Consider the following 13,241-nt stretch of genomic DNA (forward strand, 5'->3'; position numbering starts at 1 on the left):
TGGTTACAGGGATCTGATTGGTTAACTTAAATCAAGCATTGTCAGGCACTGGGTTTAAGGCAAGGACACAACGGTTTGTTCTGGTGGGCCTTGGCTCAGCACTCTGGAAAGTCCCAGGTACACTCTATTCCTCATTTGTCTTTTCTCTTGACAGACCGGGTGATCACAGACAATAGACATCCTGGTATGTGTTGCCATCCGGCTATGGGGACAATCAAGCCTTCAGCAAGGGGATAGGGGGTGCTGGTTCAGCTTTCAAGTCAAACAAGTCCTCAAGTCCTTTTCCTTGAAGAACCCTGGCTGTGCATCACAACTGCTTGATGTGTACTTCCCATTTTGCCACACCCAGCGCTTAAAAAGCATATACTGAAAGGTCGAGATTTAATAAAATTAAGAATTCTTACTGCTTTATCAAAGATATTCTAAGGTAAACTGGCTTTTCTCCTCCCCCAGTGCGAGTGTATGGTAGTGAAGAATACAATTTGCAGCCTCTGCCTTGAATTGTGCCAAGGTGCCAGCACTTTTGCCCAGTATTGCTTTTATTCCATTAGTGCAAATATCAGCACAATTGTTCCAGGATAAACTTACTTTAAAAAATTGGTCACTTCTTCTGCCTTCCATCTTCCACCTCTTTCTGTCTGTCTGGCCTGACACTACCTGTCATTCACCGAAGCAAGCAAACACTGACTCCCTTAGAGTGTGTGGGTGGAAGGAGTCAATAGGTCATCATCACTCAGGGTGATGTCAACACTCTTTTCATTATTTAACTTATATATTCAGGAGAACTGTCTGGTTGAGAGAGAGGAAATATAGGATGCCTGACAGCATGAGTTCTGAAGCCAGATAACCAGGTTTGAATTGCGGCTCTATACTGGGTAGCTGTATGACTTTGGGTCAAGTTACTTCACCCTATACCTCTATTTCCTCATTCATAAAGTGCAAATAAGATCTCCTACCTCATAGAGTATGGTGAGGATCAAATGAGTTAATACACTGAAAGTGCTTTTAACAATGACTGGCATATATAAAGTGCTCAATAAATATTGCTCTTAGTCCCACCCCCCCAAAATTAGTCATTGCTCTATTTCAGCACTACCTGTGTTTATTGCCAAGCATTTATATAAGAGATCTTCAAGTATTAGTACTGACACTGGATCGATACAAGCAAAGCAACAAGCCTAGCTTACATCTATGTTTATATAATTTTTCAGTCCTTCTTCAAGGCAATATAATTCTGCAGATCAGATGTTATCTCAGTCTTTACAATTGCAACTAAATTTCTAATTTGGTGAGCTACTGCATCCTTGGAAAGTACCTTGGCTACTTTCTTTCCAAAGATGATTTCTTTGATTTTTTTTTTTTTAATCCAGCAGGCATTTCCTGAGAAACACACAAGCTTTATTAGCCTCTCAGTTATCATTTGCCCTTTTGCAGCCAGTGCAACACAATAATTTCACCTGTAAGATGCTTCAGTGGGTTTTTCATTTCTAGTTCAAAGAGTGGTAACAAAAATGCTCTGACTTTTAAAGGCCCTACCATGTTTAAAATATTCAATTCCCTTTCCTTTCTTATGTACGTTTCACCCAGACTCTCCCCTTTACCTGAGTCAGAGAATCCTCAGATACTAAGGTCAATGTCATATTTTTCAGCATCTTTAGCTGTTGGAAGATTGAGAAAGCAAGTCTTCTAATCTCCCTTTCGTAAGCCAATGAAAGAACCTAAAGTTAAAAAAGGGTAGAAACCAAATTTTACTTTGAATAAAATATTAAATTCTATAAGAATAACAATTTAAAATAATATTTAAACATTTAGATACTTTTTCAATAAGTTAAAAACTATTCTTGCAAAGCAAGTCCACAAAATGAACTTTTTTCTTGTGTTTCTTCATGGGTGCAAGGACAGTTTAGGGATTTCAAAAAACCCATTTATTGGGGTAGTGATGGGGTTCCAGAGACCAGGTATAAGGGAGGATAGCTTGTGAGAACACACTAGTAGTAGTAAGGAAAAACTAAGTTAATCTCTGAAAGCGCACATGTTTATACCCTAACCCGTGGAACATTCTAGAAAACAGAGGGGTACTCAAGCACACATTCCACCACTAACAGAGCTCTTAAGTCAACTATCCTCTTGAAAACTTCTCTGTATACTCCCAAAAGGATGAGAGTGAAAACAGCAAACATTTTAGTATTGGGCATCGAGTTTGGACTTCGTGGATCCGCTGGAAGGGTCGCAGAGACCCTCAGAAGTCACCAGACCGCATTCTGAGAACCACTGTACCAGATTCTGTTCCAGGTGGAAGCTGGGGTAACAGCAACAGGTAAACTATCCCCTCCGCCGGGAGATGAGGTATTTACGCAGGGGTCACTGCGATCAGCTCTGAAGGGAGAAAGAACAGAGCTCTGGGAGCGGGTAGGGCACAACACCCACCCTCGTCTGCCGGGCCGGGTGGGCTGCTTCGGGAGCGTGACCTCGACACCGCCGCCGCAGAGCAGGAGTCGGCCGGGGTGTGGGGGTGGGGAGGGCTTCGCGACCACTTCCCACCCTTTCCTGACTGCGTCCCCAATTCCCGGAGAACAGGGGCGGTTAGGAAGCGGCAGTGGTTGCGACACCCCTGCGTGAGGAAGCCGCAGGACTGCGCGCTCTCCTTCGGCAGCGCCCCCAGCTCCCTCAGGGCCGGGGCCGTGTGTGGCGCCGAGGGCCGCCCTCGGGCTGTGGGGGAGGAAGGTGGGCGGAGGGCCCGCAGTCCCGCAGCCTGGGAACGAGGCCTAATGGGGCCAGGAACGTGCGCCTCCAGATAGAGTCTCGCGCGGCGCGGAGGCGGCTAAAAGGAAAGGGAGACCCCGGAGTTGCCATCGAAACCGGACCATCAGGTCCCTCAATTCCTCCCTAGGAAGTCAACCTCCGCGCGCCAGCGGAGCTAGCCTCTTCCCTGCGCGGCCTCTCGCGCCCTCCGGCGGCCTCTCTTGAGAACGACACTGTCCTTGTCCACGCCGGACGCGAATAAAGATTTCTTCTTCAAACAAACAGGAAGTGTCTACGGAGGCCCGGCGGGCGGCTAGGCAGGGGCCGGGCATGAAGCCGGGCGGCGACCGGATCGCGGGCGGTGGCGGCGGCGGCGGCGATGAGCGACATAGTGGAGAAGACGCTGACGGCGCTGCCGGGACTCTTTTTGCAGAACCAGTCGGTTGGCGGGCCGGCGGGCGTCAAGGCGTCTTTCTCTTCGCGGCTGGGCGGCCTCGTCCGCGGCATCACCGCGCTAACTTCCAAGCACGTAAGTGCTCGCGGGACCGGGAGGTCAGGGGCGCCGGCGAAAAGGCCCTCGCGCTGGGAGGCCCGAGTCCGGCGGCGAGCCTCGGGGTCGGCCCTCCCGCGGGGTTCAGGGACTCCGTGTGTGTCTGTGCGTCCCCGCGTCTGTCTGGAAGCGTCACTTTCCTTCCCGGACTGACAGCTTGGAGGCCGAATTTCCACAGTTGGCCGTGACACTGAGTCATTATCGTCTGCGGCTGGTCTGTCTAATCTTTGAGTCTCTGTGTATTTCTGGGCGTTGAAGTGGAAAAGGACCCAAATGTACTCCATAGGTTGCTTCGAGGATTAGAGGAGCCATCGAGCGAGTGAAAATACCTAGTGCCGTGGAAGTGCCAGCATCGCTTACCTTCTACAAAGTTTCTGTACAGGTTCTCTCTCACCAGTTCTTTCACACACCGGAACAGAGCCTGCCGTCTGAACCTGTTGTTCAACGTCTTTGGGGAGCTTGAGGTTCTTAGGTTGTAACAACCTTGGGCGGGGGCAACAAAGAAAAAGAGTTAATTCTCCCCAGATAAAAAGTTTGTCGTCTCAGCCTCAGATGGGCTTTGAAAATGACTAGTTAGAATGGAAGGTATTAAGTTTCCACAAACTTTGGTAGTTGAACCAAGATTCAACAACCTAGAAGATTATTTTGTTATGTCATAATTTGTTCAAAAGTTAATTTATGAAGGAGGTTATTATGCGTTAGGCATGGAGGAAAAAGAGTAAAACAAATTTTCTTTTCCCCAAGGAATTGGTCCTTCATCTTGGACTTAAGACAGGTATAAGCAATATACAATGACTTGTAAGTCCCCAGAGAGGAGGATTTTCTTCAAAGTGCCCTTGGAGTTTAATTAAAAGATTTTATTTATTTATTTGACAGAGAGAGATCACAAGTAGGCAGAGAGGCAGGGAGATAGAGAGAAGTGGAAGCAGGCTCCCTGCTAAGCAGACTCAATCCCAGGGGACTCAATCCCAGGGCCCTGGGATCATGACCCGAGCTGAAGGCAGAGGCTTTAACTCACTGAGCCACCCAGGCGCCCCTAAAACATTCTTTTTAAGTTGAAATAAGATGATGCTCTACTGGATGCTGTATTTCTCCTTCACAGTCAGAAATCGTTATTTATGGACATAATATTGTTTGTCTTAATATTTTGTCCTTTACTCATTTCTGTGAGATTCTGAGTGAAATTAAAAAATATTTTTGGTCTTAAATTGTAGTTTGGAACTGTACATAGGGTATCTAAATGTGGCAGTACCTCAGGAGTAGTACTTGAGTAAGCTACCTGCTGGACATCTGCTGATTGAATGTGTAATTTAAAGATAATTTAAATGTGTAATTTAATGTGTAATTTAAAATGGGGCCAATATTCAAGTGTGCTAAGGAGATGAGATACAATGGAGGCAGCAGAAGTGATCACATTGATGTACTTGTGTATATGAGAGAGAGAGATGGGAGTTGAAGGAAAGGATGTGAGGAATAGTGAGAAAAGAAGAGGGAAGAGTATAGCTTAAGGGGAAAAAGACCTATTTCTGTTTCTTCCCTCATATCCTATTTCTCTATTCTATGAAGACTTTTTACTTTACTTATTAAGATTTTTTTTTTTATTCTTAAGTTATCTCTATACCTATTGTGGGGCTCAAACTCAGAACCCCAAGATGAAGAGTTGGATGCTCCACTGACTGAGCCAGCCGGGGCACCCCAGGACTTTTTATTCTTAAAGGGAAGGTGTGAGACCCTTATCCTGGATGAGTACATGAAAAATTTCTTCTTTCTCTCTACCTTGAATTCAAAACAAAGGAAAACAAAACAAAACATTTTCTGCTAATCTGTCCTTGAGAGGACAGTAGTTAAGTGAAGGAAAAAGGAACGGTGGATTATTCTTTACAGGAATGATTGGGAGGGTTTGGAGAAATGCGTTTAGGCTAATCTTAAGCATGTAATTTTTATAACTGTCCTTTAAAATAACGTTTACTTTTTGTTGAAAGCATTATAAATTATATTTTTCCTTCTAAGAACTACTGCTGCAGTTTGAAAAGACCATTATTCGTGCATTTAATTACTTTCATTTTTTTAGGAGGAAGAGAAACTAATCCAGCAGGAACTGAGTAGTCTGAAAGCAACTGTTTCTGCTCCTACAACAACACTGGTGAGTTTGCATAGTCAGTGCCAGCACATTTAATATTTGAAATCAGGTCCACTATGGAGTCTGTAGTGGCATCTAATTGATCAGTTGCTAAAATCTAATTTATCATAGTCACAATTAGTTATGGATGGTAGCAGGTCAGACACAAGCTTAAGCTTTTTTGTTTTGTTTTGTTTTGTTTACAGGCATACAGTTGTTTATTTTAGCATTGTTAGTTAGCTTTTTATTATTTACTGGCTGCACTAGAGCAAGGCTTGCTTGATTGATGCCAATTCAGTGCCAGCATGATAATTACATAAATGTGGCAATACTCATGGGACCCCAGTGCTGATCTTATTGTTTTAGTGTTGTGTACTGGGAAAATGTTATGCTATATCATTTATTTAAAGTAATATTTTCAGTCCTGAATTGGTATATTACAGATTTCTCATTTTGCTCTTCTACATCTTAGAATATAGGTGAATGAGGTAGAAAATGGTTTTCTTGCTGTAAAACACTGTATTGCACAACAGTGAAATCAAGTTCCAGTTATTTTAGAACTTGAGCCATATAACTTGATTTCTCAAAAAGCCTTTTTAGCAGCTATTTAATGAGTAGCCTCTGTGCAGGCCACTGTCCCTACATAGTTTCATTAAGATCTAAGTTTTTTTTTTTCCTTTCAATTTTCATGTGGTTTCATATAATGAGATTTTGCCAAGCAACATTATTCAGCAAATATTTAGTGAGTATTCTCCCTCTTCTAATAAGAATATTAGGGTGAATATTTTGCATGAACACACGATCATGTACATGAATAACATTTTTATAGCTTAAGAGAATGTATATATTTCCTTTTATGATCATAGTAATATTTGGAAAAATGAACCTCAAAGCATAGTTAATCTGATATATTTATGTGTGTGTATATATGTATATGTATGTGTATAGATAGGTATATGTGTGTATATGTATGAAATCATTGTGTATTTATTCGTGATACTTGATAGAAATGTTAAGCAGAAATGGTTTCTTTCCTTTTACTTTGTTTGATTTCCATTTTTATTGACACACCTGGAGAAATAAATAGGTAGAACTTAGGGAGCCAGATTTTGGATGGTAGATTTTATAATAATTATGGCTATCCAGCTCCGGGCATGGTTTTTTTTTTTTTTTTAAATTAGAGAGAGAGCAAGCATGATGCGGGAGGGGTAGAGAGAGGAGAGAGGGAATTCCAAGCATGCTCCACCCTCAACATGGAGTCCCATGCAGGCTCCTTCCATGACCCTGAGGTCATGACCTGAGCCAAAATTGTAAGTGGTATGCTTAACCAACTGAGCCACCCAGGTGCCTCTGGGCATGCTTTGTAGTCTGTCTCTGAGGTGGTTGGGTAGAGGTTCCATGAGAGTTTGTTAGAGAAATTGTAAAAAAAAAAAATAATTCTGCAGTAGGGAATGGACTTTCTTCTCATAAACTAGGAGAATAAAAATGTATGCTATAGAAAGTTACAAAACTAGGGATGAAATTTAATGGATTAGATGAATACTTTCACTCCTAATTGATGTGGAAGCCTTTTAAGAGGAACTTCCAGTATCTTTTAAGCTTGTTTTTTTCCGTGTTTAGTAGTCTTAATATACTAATGAATTAATTGTTACTACTTTAAACATAAGTGACCTGAATTAAATCTTATTTTCCAAGGATTTTCCTATGGTTTCTTTTAAAACTCTTCACGTTTATGTATATAAATATATGTGTGTATATATATATATGTATATAAATACATACATTTATAAATATGAATTAGTAAATATTATTATCCTTACTTAAAAATACTTATTATTTTCTAAGTATTTTGTATAATACACTAACCTAGCTAATTTTTATTTTTTTATTCTTTTATTTTTATTTTTTTTTAAAGATTTTATTTATTTATTTGACAGAGATCAGAAGTAGACAGAGAGTCTGGCAGAGAGAGAGAGGAGGAAGCAGTCTCCCTGCAGAGCAGAGAGCATGATGCAGGGCTCGATCCCAGGACCCTGGGATCGTGACCTAAGCCGAAGGCAGAGGCTTTAACCCACTGAGCCACCCAGGCGCCCCATGACCTAGTTAATTTTTAGATATTAAAATGGGCTGTGGACTTATATTAAAGCATGTTTTATTTATATTTTAAATTTATGATTAAAATTTGCTATAAATGTTGAAAATGCAAATATTATTATACTAATAAAACAAATTATAGAATCTCCTAAAACAACTTATTAGCTTCTGTTAGAAATACTGAAAGACCCAGTTAAAAAATTAAATGTTGCGGGATGCCTGGGTGGCTCAGTTGGTTGGACGACTGCCTTCAGCTCAGGTCATGATCCCGGAGTCCTGGGATCGAGTCCCGCATCAGGCTCCCAGCTCCACGGGGAGTCTGCTTCTCCCTCTGACCTTCTCCTCGCTCATGCTCTCTCTCACTGTCTCTCTCTCAAATAAATAAATAAAATCTTTAAAAAAAAAAAATTAAATGTTGGAATAGGTATAGCATTAATGATATCATGCCTTCTGTTCCTAATTACTGAGAGTTATTTAAAGAGAATGCCAGTAAAACAAACTATTGCATATTATGTACAGTAAAATAATTCTGAAGAAAGTCTGGGTGCAGTTTGGTTTTTAAATGTAAACATTTTCTTTACAGTAAAATAATTCTGAAGAAAGTCTGGGTGTAGTCTGGTTTTTAAATGTAAACATTTTCTTTACAAATTATTACTAACTTATGGGAATTTTATAGATGTTTTCATTTAGCAAAGAATATTAAAATTATGTGCTCCAATCTAGAAGCCAAGTCATAATACCATGGGTGAAATTTTGCCTGAAGATCATGTGTCTCATATTATAACCACAGGGACACCTAGAATTAGGAAGAGCTATAGTTCGGGTGCCTGGATGGCTCAATCGGTTGAGTGTCCAACTTTTGTTTTTGGTTCAGTCATGATCTGGAGGTTGTGAGATCAAGCCTGGTGTCGGGCTCCGTGCTGAGTGTAGAGCCTGCTTAAGAGTCTCTTGCTCGCAGGGTGCCTAGGTGGCTCAGCGGTTAAGTGTCTGCCTTTGGCTCAGGTCATGATCTCAGGGTCCTGGGATTGAGCCCCGCATTGGGCTCTCTGCTCAGCAGGGAGCCTGCTCCCCATCTCTCTCTGCCTGCTTCTCTGCCTGCTTGTGATCTCTCTCTCTCTGTCAAGTAAATAAATAAATAAATAATCCTTAAAAAATTATTTAAAAAAAAAAGAGTCTCTTGCTCCTTCTCCCTCTGCCACTCATCCTGCTTGTGCACGTGTGTGCTCTCTCAAATAAATAAATAAGTCTTAAAAATAAAAAAAGAAATAGCTATGGTTGATTCATTTTATAATGTTGCCACTAACAAAATGTTAAAATAATTTTACTTAAACTGTTAGTAAGCTAAGTTTTGGAGCAACCTCTATTTATAAAGTTTGACTTCAGATTATGAATTTATAATATGTATATTTTATTTCTTCAGTGCCAGGATTAAGAGATCTCCCTGTGAAATGCAACATAATTTAAGACTTAATATCAAAGTATTCTATTTATTTATTCAGTTACTGGATATTTTGTTTTGCAGAAAATGATGAAGGAATGTATGGTGAGACTTATATATTGTGAAATGCTTGGATATGATGCTTCCTTTGGCTACATACATGCAATCAAGTTGGCACAACAAGGAAACCTTTTAGAAAAAAGAGTAGGTATGTATGTGTGTAAGGTTTTTGTACTTAATGTTGCACTTAAAGTGCCAGGAACTAGGTAAAATCAATGATGGTGAGTATATAGGGTGTTTTTAGAAAACTGCCTTGTAATTTCCAAAGCTTTAAAAGAGAACACTTCAAAAACTCAAATCTGTAAGTGAAATTACTCTTACTGATCCATAGCATTATGGGGTTATGGAGATTAAAAATTACCTATTTTTGTGATTGTTGGATGACTGACTGTATTTGTCAAAACTCATTAAGGCATACACTTAAAAATGAGTGCATTTTCTTGTGTGTAAATTATATCTCAGCAAAGCTGATTTTAAATTCTGCCTGACCTCATCAATTCAATGATCAGAAAAGTTTCCTTATAGAATAAAAAGTGAAATTGACTTGAATAATTTAAAATATACTCTTCTTCGTTTCATAAATGTTAGCTGTGAGGATTAGAGGTATCTCTTAAAAAGTTTTGTCTTCTTAATATTAGGGCTATTAGGAGATATCCTTTTAAATAAGGGCTTAAATCTTTTGCTCATGTAGGTTTAGCTGTGTATCAGAATCCAAGAAGGAAACACGTGAGAGTATTATAGGAGTACAACATGTTCTTTATTCAAAACAGTTGATAATGTCATGTTTTCAAGGACCAGCATTCTTCACAAATTATATTCACCTCTGTCAGATGATGGGGTGGAGGAGAGAGATATTTTGGGGAAGATTTTAAGACCAGGTGCACCCAGTATTCTATTTATTGAAACTCACTCCACTCTTTGAGATTTGTTGTATTCTTCCCTCCAAGGGGAATGTCTTCTGGCATGCTGTCTGTCCCTCATTGTACTCCAAATCAAGTTTTACTCATTTGTGATTACCTGGATGGCTTTTACCATCTGTTATCTTATGATGTTGCCTTTTCATATATTAATGTTTTATTAATGTTTTTAGCTCTCTAACTAATTCTAAGATCCCTAAAGGCAGGGAAAATTTGAAAACAATAGGCAGTCAATATGAAATGGTTGGTGCTGTGATTTTGTATAGCTGTTGCTATGTTGTGCTTCTTAGACGGTCATATAATTTTTTTCATTTTCTACTTAATTTTATTTTAAAAATTGTTCAAAAGTTAGGTCCTTATAAAAAGGTATAATCAGGGGCGCCTGGGTGGCTCAGTGGGTTAAGCCGCTGCCTTCGGCTCAGGTCATGATCTCAGAGTCCTGGGATCGAGTCCCGCATCGGGCTCTCTGCTCGGCAGAGAGCCTGCTTCCCTCTCCCTCTCTCTCTCTCTCTGGCTGCCTCTCTGTCTACTTGTGATTTCTCTCTGTCAGATTAATAAATAAAATCTTTAAAAAAAAAAAAAAAAGGTATAATCAAAGAAGTCTGACTTTTATCTCTGACCTCTCTTACCCAGTTTGTTCCTTAACTCCTATAGGTAACATTTTCATTAGTTTCTGATTAATCTTTCCATTGTTTTTTTTGTAAAACAAGCAAATGCACCGGTATACTCAAACACTCTCTCTTATGCAAAAGATAACATGGCTATCTAGATTATTCTACACCTTGTTTTGAAATCTTCATACTTCTATACAGTTGCATCATTTTCATTGGATGGATGGATAGGCTATAGTTTTTTCCATCAGGTCTCTGTTGGTAGACATATGGGTTATTTTTTATTTTTTGCTCTTGTAAATAATGTTGCAGTGAATAAGCTTGTACAGGTGTTATGCATAATTATGAAAACTTATTTTAACAGAGACCTCAGAGTCATTTTTATTGAGGTTTATGGTCTTAGGGAAATATTTTATTGCCATGTGGAAAGACATTTATCTATAGGTATTGACATTTTTTATGTGTGCTAATGAGTAGAAATTTTTTTTTAAGATAACTTTATTTATTTATTTAAAAGTTTTTATTTATTTATTTGAGAGAGACAGTGAGAGCGAGCATGAGAGGGAGAATGTCAGAGGGAGAAGCAGACTCCCTGTGGAGCTGGGAGCACAATGTGAGTCTCAATCCTGGATCATGACCTAAGCTGAAGGCATTGCTTAACCAACTGAGCCACCCAGGCACCCCTAAGATAGCATTTAAACCTTTTATATGTCTTCACTCTGGTGCTATTGCCTCTTCAGCTTTCCTGAGATGTATAAGACTAATTTTGTTGCTTTCTCTGATGGAGACACCTTCTTATTTTTTTTTAGAAATATAATTGAATAAAATACATTTTGGTACATTAAATCAGACATGATGTTAGGTGCTTTATCTTGGGAGATAGGACAAAACTGAGGCTTAGAAAGGTTAAGTCACTTGTCTAAGGTCATACAGCTAATAAAGGGTGGATCCTGAATGTAAACCCAAGTATGTATGAGTCAAAGCTTATATTCTTATTCTATGTTACACTTTTATATCAAACATATTCCTTAATCATAGTCATTATTCTTTTCTTCTGGAAACTTTTCATCTTTTGAGTCACCAAATATTCTCTCCCCTATTTCCTGAGAGTCAAAATAGTTAAGGATATTCTTTGTAACAGATAAAATTAAGGTTTTCTTGAGATGGTCTTTGAATTTGTTCATCTTCTCATACCCTGATATTGGTGACTTGAGTGTGGGTGATATCTTGGCTGATCACATGAGTTCTCAGCATTCTGTAAGACCTAATCTCTTTAAATGCTCCCTAATGTTTTTCTCATCTCTTTTTTGCCCCTGGTTATAGTCTTTTTTCTTTGTCATGGTGCTACTTCTTGGTTGTGAGAATAGGTGGTTTCTAACAGCTTTCCCATGATTCCCAGCAGACACACACACAGTGTGTGGATAATGGTGAGGACAGTTAGACTCCCTAATGAGAGGACTGAAAGAATTGAGAAGAATGGAAAACAGTGAGGATGGAAGTCAGGGAATAGGACCTCAGTGTAAACTGTGTGGAGAGACAGGACAGCATAGGGATTAAAACATAAGTTAACTCCTACTGACTGGGTTTGAGTGCTGGCTCCACCATGTACTAGCCATAGACTTTGTGCAGTTACCCTTTATGGGCCTCATATTCTTTTGGGGGATAATAAGACTTCATAGAGTGGTAAGGATTGAATGAGGTGAGGCTTGTAATGTACTGATCCATAGTAACTGTCTAACAAATATTTATCAGTATGAAGGGTGACAAGAAAGTGACATGGAGTATCTAGAGTCCATGTACATGCATCTGTCATAGTATTAATTTATGTCCTCAATCGTAAGATGTCCTTTTTAATATTGAAATAAAAATGCTTACTTAAATCAATGATTCCATTTAATGTGCTAGACAGTGTTTCTTTCCTCTACAACTGTTATTCCTTCAATAGTATATCTTCATATTGAGAAAATCAGGTATTGTTTATGGCTTAATTTATGATTTACATCATATGCAATGGTAGGGGGTGGCTCATTCAATAATAACAAATTGCCAGTAACTCCCTAGTAACTACAGTAGCTTTTAGTTTTTCAACAGTTGTATGTTTGATTACAAGATAGAAAATGTTTTGACTGATTGTGTAGAGATATGCACAGAAGATAGAAGATGTATTTCTTACGTCATTTATAGGACTTCAAGTTAGTACAGAGAACCTCTTTTCTGTTTCAGGTATATCCTGTGATACTTAATTATGAAAGATTTCAGGATGAAGAACATCTGAAATCTTCCTGAAGTTTTTGAACCTCATATTTTGCAATCTGTCTTTATAGTTAACCTGAAGCTGTTATCTTTGACACTTAAATTTTTAAATATATTATTGCTTTGTTTAATTTCTTGAGAAAAGTTCATTTTTATTAGGTAATAATGAGACTTTCCCCCTCCAATTTTATAGGTTATTTGGCTGTTTCTTTATTCCTACATGAAAATCATGAACTGCTGCTTCTCCTTGTGAATACAGTTGTAAAGGTACTATATTATATGTTGGTAAATATGAAGTCTGATATTAGTCTTCCAGGTATCTGACATTTTACCTCAATCATACTGAATTAGATATTTTTAGAAGAAGCCAGGCTTACAGAATGGGCTTAGAAAGATCTTTATTTTAAAAAATTAATTAATTTATTTTTAAACGATTTTATTTATTTATTTATTTGAC

At 39.0% G+C, this 13,241-nt stretch overlaps 1 protein-coding gene and 1 long non-coding RNA gene across 2 annotated transcripts in view; one reads left to right on the plus strand and one right to left on the minus strand.

Annotated features, from left to right (window-relative positions):
• Positions 1-6: 6 nt before the first annotated feature.
• Positions 7-2,982, minus strand: LOC131999755 (uncharacterized). The gene is made up of 3 exons (XR_009399100.1): positions 2,428-2,982; positions 1,602-1,718; positions 7-366 (listed from the first exon to the last, which is right to left on the minus strand). It is a non-coding gene; the product is annotated as an uncharacterized LOC131999755 (long non-coding RNA).
• Positions 2,983-3,027: 45 nt separating this feature from the next.
• Positions 3,028-13,241, plus strand: part of AP4E1 (adaptor related protein complex 4 subunit epsilon 1) — a 60,313-nt gene continuing 50,099 nt past the window's right edge. Inside the window, exons 1-4 of the mRNA XM_059372819.1 lie at positions 3,028-3,271; positions 5,364-5,435; positions 9,028-9,151; positions 12,978-13,051. Coding sequence (XP_059228802.1) covers positions 3,122-3,271; positions 5,364-5,435; positions 9,028-9,151; positions 12,978-13,051 — 420 coding nt within the window. The 5' untranslated portion in view covers positions 3,028-3,121. The remainder of the gene's footprint in view (positions 3,272-5,363; positions 5,436-9,027; positions 9,152-12,977; positions 13,052-13,241) is intronic.

This window comes from Mustela nigripes, chromosome 13 (genome assembly GCF_022355385.1).
Source record: "Mustela nigripes isolate SB6536 chromosome 13, MUSNIG.SB6536, whole genome shotgun sequence".
NCBI lineage: Eukaryota > Metazoa > Chordata > Mammalia > Carnivora > Mustelidae > Mustela > Mustela nigripes.